This window comes from Pteropus medius, unplaced genomic scaffold (genome assembly GCF_902729225.1).
Source record: "Pteropus medius unplaced genomic scaffold, Ma_sr-lr_union100, whole genome shotgun sequence".
Lineage (NCBI taxonomy): Eukaryota > Metazoa > Chordata > Mammalia > Chiroptera > Pteropodidae > Pteropus > Pteropus medius.
Genome location: NW_024344240.1, coordinates 4,687,836 through 4,692,665, shown reverse-complemented (window position 1 = coordinate 4,692,665; position 4,830 = coordinate 4,687,836). Strand labels below are relative to the sequence as shown.

Here is a 4,830-nt window from a genome sequence, read left to right as displayed (position 1 = left end):
TCTTCATTTTTTCCTTCATTTTGGTTTATACCTATTCTAATTAAATATGAATAAATATAAGTTAAATTTTAGTCTGTTACTGCATTATTTGGAAACTGCGGCTTTCAGCAAACCTGTGCAAGGTGTAGAAAATAGGCACGTGAAATTCACCTTGGGCCTGTGAAAGAGAGTCACTCCCATAGCACCTGACATCCAGGGGCCCTGAGAAAGGCCCGCTGTGCTCAGAGAGTAGGAGTGTCAGGAGGGTTAGGAGTGCTTTCTGACAGGTCTGCGCCCCAGCCCCGTCCAAGCAGCAGGAGCTCGGTGAGGCTGCGGACTCCCGAGCAACACCCAAGAGCAGGTGATGTTTGATGACACTTAAACAGACTGAAAATTCTTTTACCTTGGTCTGATTTGTGTTTTTCCCCCACGCCACACTGCTATAAGATACAACGTTTTTAAAGAGTAAAGAAAAATTTTAAATCACATAATTGTGGTTGGTTCAGAAAAGAAAATCAAGGCTACTGCTTCTTAGCTTACCTTGTTTGTAATTTAGAAAATCAAACCAGGGTTTCCCAGTTAGATTATCTACTTTCATATCCAGACTTGGGTCTGAAAATAGTTCCAAAAGTGTAAGAACGACATTCGCATCACTATGGTTTTCTACAAGGATCGATACTTGACATTCTTAAAATGTACTCTTCTTGATAATGTCATTTAAACAAGAAAATGAAAACTGCTTTCATTACAGAAAAATATTTTTAATGTCATAGAAAAGATGAGCATTTAATTGCTATAATGAAATAAACCAATCCTATACACAGTAAACAACTGCTAATCCTTCTCCAGGTTCTTAGAATCTGGGGATAGTAGGTTATAGAAAGTAACACTCCATGAAAATACATACCCAAAACCCAATGGGCAGCAGTTGTGTATATCAGTAAGACAAAATAGAGTGACTCAGAAGTAGAGAATACTGTACATTTTCTTGGAAAATTCTAAATTGTTCAGTGTTTTCTGAAAGTTTCCCCAGCCCTGTGTAGCATCTTATAGCTACTTACTTTGCCACTCGAACCTGTCCCTGACCAACCATTGGCCTTATAAATGTAATGTTTTCTCCTTAACACTGCTATATCTTTATCTGCCTTAGAGGATGGCAACTAACAGCTTTCAGTGAAGTCACCATGATTTAGAAAGTTTAAAACCACAGATTTCTCATGTGGTAAAACTTCTAATTATTATCATTGCACATTCACCAGTTCATTTAAAAGTTTGGTTTAAAAATATATTAAATAGAGTTCAATTTAATATTCAGGAAAGGAAAAGGCACTTAATACTGTAATTTCCAGAACATAATTTGTCTGTCTTCCCCTCCCGTGATGATACTGCTACACTGTTCGTTCATCCATATACATGTCACAGCGCCTAAGAAAAAGAGACACGATGGTTAGGAAGTAAGGGACACCCCGACAGATATAGTACTTATACTAGTAAGTACTATATTGTCTTGTCCTATAAGGAAATCTCTGTAGAAGTTAAAAGCTACTTGGTACAAATAGCTTGTGAGGAAAAAGAAACCATTTAAATGTACAGCTAAAGCAACTGGGAATTATGGGTACAGAAGAGAATGCAAATACAAATACCTCTAACAGAAGTCAGGACAGATAAGAGAGAAGGTGAGGAATTGGTGTAAGTGCTGATTTATTTCCATTTCTATTGGAAGTGTCAAAGTGTTAGTTTAAGCTTGTAAGTTGGAGAACAAAGGCATGACACATCACTTCAGTGGATAATGGTAAGAAGAAATAGAAAACCGACAGGAAAAATGAAAGGTAGGAGTTACTGCTTGTAGTGGGAAGTCAAAGGATACTTAACAACCGTAGATCCTAGAAGAATTAAAAACTAAATCCTGCAAGTGATCAGGAGGCAACCATACAAATGTAAGCAAACAGTGAATCTCCAAGAGATACTATTAAGTGAAAAATACAGCAGACTGATTAACACGCCAATACACCCTCTCAATAATGAGAGGACATGAAGCCAGGAAAATGTTCTCCAAGGAGGAGGACTGAGAAGAGGAGATGGCCATGGGAAGAATACTTAGTTTTCACTGTAATTTATTACTTCTGCATTGTTTTTTAAAACTATAAAAACTACAAGAGTTTTACTATAGTTTTTAATTTTCCACATGGAAGTTAATATAAAAACTTCCTTTTTGGAGTCAAATGTCTGTCAACATAAATCTAAATCCTGAAGGACCCAAAAGATGCATATCACTTAGGTAACAAGGATGCTGGAAGGGAATGTTTACACCAAGAGGGCACATGGGATACTTTCGGACAGAACAATATGCTCCCTGAAAGGAAAGCAGGTTTGAATGGTAACTTTGCATCCTGCTACTCTTAATAGTTTTTTTTCCGGTGGAACCTTTAGGGCTCTCTATATATAGTACCGTGTCAACTGCAAATGACAGGTTTATTTCCTATTTGGATGCCTTTTATTCCTTTTTCTTGTTTGCTGTGGCTAGGACTTCAGGGAAAGCAGGTTTGAATTCAGTATTTTAGGAAGGTCAAGTCAATTGCTAACTCCTTACCTGTATGGCCCTGTATTCTTTCACTTAGCTTTCCTCTGAGGAGGTCCCAAACAAGCAGTTCACCAGACTGACTTCCAGATAAAACAGTATTTCCATCCCAGATAAAGCACCTACAAGAATGATTAGAAATAATCATTATTCATCATGAAGAAGGGTTATATTACACTGGCCAAAGGAAGCCCAAGTGACATGACCGTGACCATTTGTGTAAATGGCTTCACCACTAGTAACCCAAGAAAATGTACCTCTGGGGCTTGTCTGAAGTCATAGAAGAGATAAGCATTCCTGTCTGCACATCGATGACATTTAGGCAGCCATCTTCTCCTGTGCTGAGGACATGGCGACTGTCTATAACACGAGGTGAAACACAGATACAGGCTACAGCTTCAGAGCATGATTTAGATTACTCTGGTCTGAGATTTTTATTTCTGAATCCAGTGGCCTAATGTTCACTTTCATTTTCCTTGAGCTACTTGTTTTATTAACCAATGACTATCCTGTCCTTAAAATGCTTCTGTTTCTAAGACACTGGGTTGATGACCCTTTGGTGTGAGTTCATTTACATCTTATAAATTAATTTCTCTAGTGAGTTGAGGAATTAAGAATAGTATCCAATACAGCTTTTCTCCTACCTGCAGAATGCACAAGTATACTTTACTCTGCCATGAAGCAGCCTTAGCTATAGGCAAAACCTCTTTTGTCAGCAGTGTTTTTCTTTTTGCATTCTCATTACTTATTTTAAAATAATAATTCCATGTCCTCTGTTATCATCTGTATTAAAAAGGATAATACTACCTGGGCTAAAAGCAGTATCACATACAGTTCCTGAATGGCATGGAATCTGGTGCAACATGGTGGCCGCAGTGAGGTCCCAGATATTCACTGTGCCTTCTTTGGTGCCTGAAACCAACAGTGTGCTTGCAGCATTTAGACTGATTGTATCCACCTAAAGAAGAAAACACAAATAAATATTCCATTTGGAATTATGGTCACAAGCTATGTTTCTCTGGGCCAATTCAAATATGCAGACACGATACAGATTAAGCTCTATGGTACAGTGTACTGGAGCAGCTAATGCCGGTGTATTTCAACATCACCTCCTGAATGATAATTTATTTAAAAATGAAATTCTTCATATACTAGCAAATGAAGTACTGTTAGAGGAAAATTTAATGCTGTTTTAAAACAGCCTAAAATCGACAGTCTAACTCCATGAATAATAAATTGTAGTGAGGTGCCAAACCACCTGAAGCACAGCTGATGGGTGGCTCTGAGGGACCTGGGAGAAGAGGGGGATCACTCAAGGTTATCCTTGCATATACATCTTGAAAAACATTAAGTATTTCTCAGCCTCGGCTAATCTGTCGACCATGCACATTAGGCATCATTTCACGACCTCAGAGGAAAGGCAGTGCTGTCACAGCCCAAGTGCAGCAGTGTGACCCAGTGGAAACAGAATGAGTGAAAAGCGCAAAGCCCAGCCTTGGTCTGCCCCAGGCTGCGTGTACTTGGCCATCCAGATATCGGGCCAGTGTCCTCAGCTGTTGGATGTGTGTCACCCGACAAAGGTGCTCTTGAGAGAGGAGAGGAGGCATCTGAAAAAATGCAAAGGAAAGGGCCTGCGGAAATAACCGACACAGCCTATTAAAACTGCTCTCTCTTCTCCCATTCTGCCCTGTGCTCTTCAGTTAACATGTTTTCCACAGCTGCATCCCCCACCTCAAGGATTCTCCAGCCCCTTCGTTATCTCTGTAGCTGTGTATGAATGTCAAGACTGTGTGGAACTGTTTGCTGTGTTACAGTCAGAGCTCAGCCTTTGGATAAGGAACCCGCTGAGCTGAGTGGGTGCGACATCAGTGAGTGCTGCTCTCTGTCTGTAAGCCTAAGGAGTCCGTCTCTCTGTTCAAGAATCCGATAATAGTCCTGATAACACCAAGGTCTCAGAGTCTACAAAACAAACGACCTGTAAGACCATTCCTCCCCTGCAGCCCTCCCACTCGAAGCTCCCCTCCCCACTCTGAGTAAGGAGGGACATGTAAAACCTCAGACAAAGGAATCACGCACCCCTTGCATAGACACTGCAAAAGTATATAAACTGTAATAAATCTAACCAGACCGAGCTCGTGCATGGAACTGTTAACCCCCACGCGCTCCGCCAGCCTAATAAATTCTCCTTCCTCCAAACAAAGCTGTCTGAATGTCCAAATTCCTCCGTCGGGTGTCGCTTCCTGCAACACTCCCTTTCACTTTCTGTGTCAGAA

At 40.4% G+C, this 4,830-nt stretch overlaps 1 protein-coding gene across 2 annotated transcripts in view; it reads right to left on the bottom strand.

The window, feature by feature from the left end:
- Window positions 1–724: 724 nt before the first annotated feature.
- NSMAF (neutral sphingomyelinase activation associated factor) overlaps window positions 725–4,830 on the bottom strand; it is a 55,205-nt gene continuing 51,099 nt past the window's right edge. For both annotated transcript variants that reach the window (XM_039868881.1, XM_039868882.1), the window contains exons 28-31: window positions 3,365–3,515; window positions 2,815–2,917; window positions 2,570–2,679; window positions 725–1,404 (exon numbers count right to left, since the gene is read on the bottom strand). In XM_039868881.1, the coding sequence (XP_039724815.1) occupies window positions 1,310–1,404; window positions 2,570–2,679; window positions 2,815–2,917; window positions 3,365–3,515 (459 nt within the window). In that variant the 3' untranslated portion in view covers window positions 725–1,309. The remainder of the gene's footprint in view (window positions 1,405–2,569; window positions 2,680–2,814; window positions 2,918–3,364; window positions 3,516–4,830) is intronic.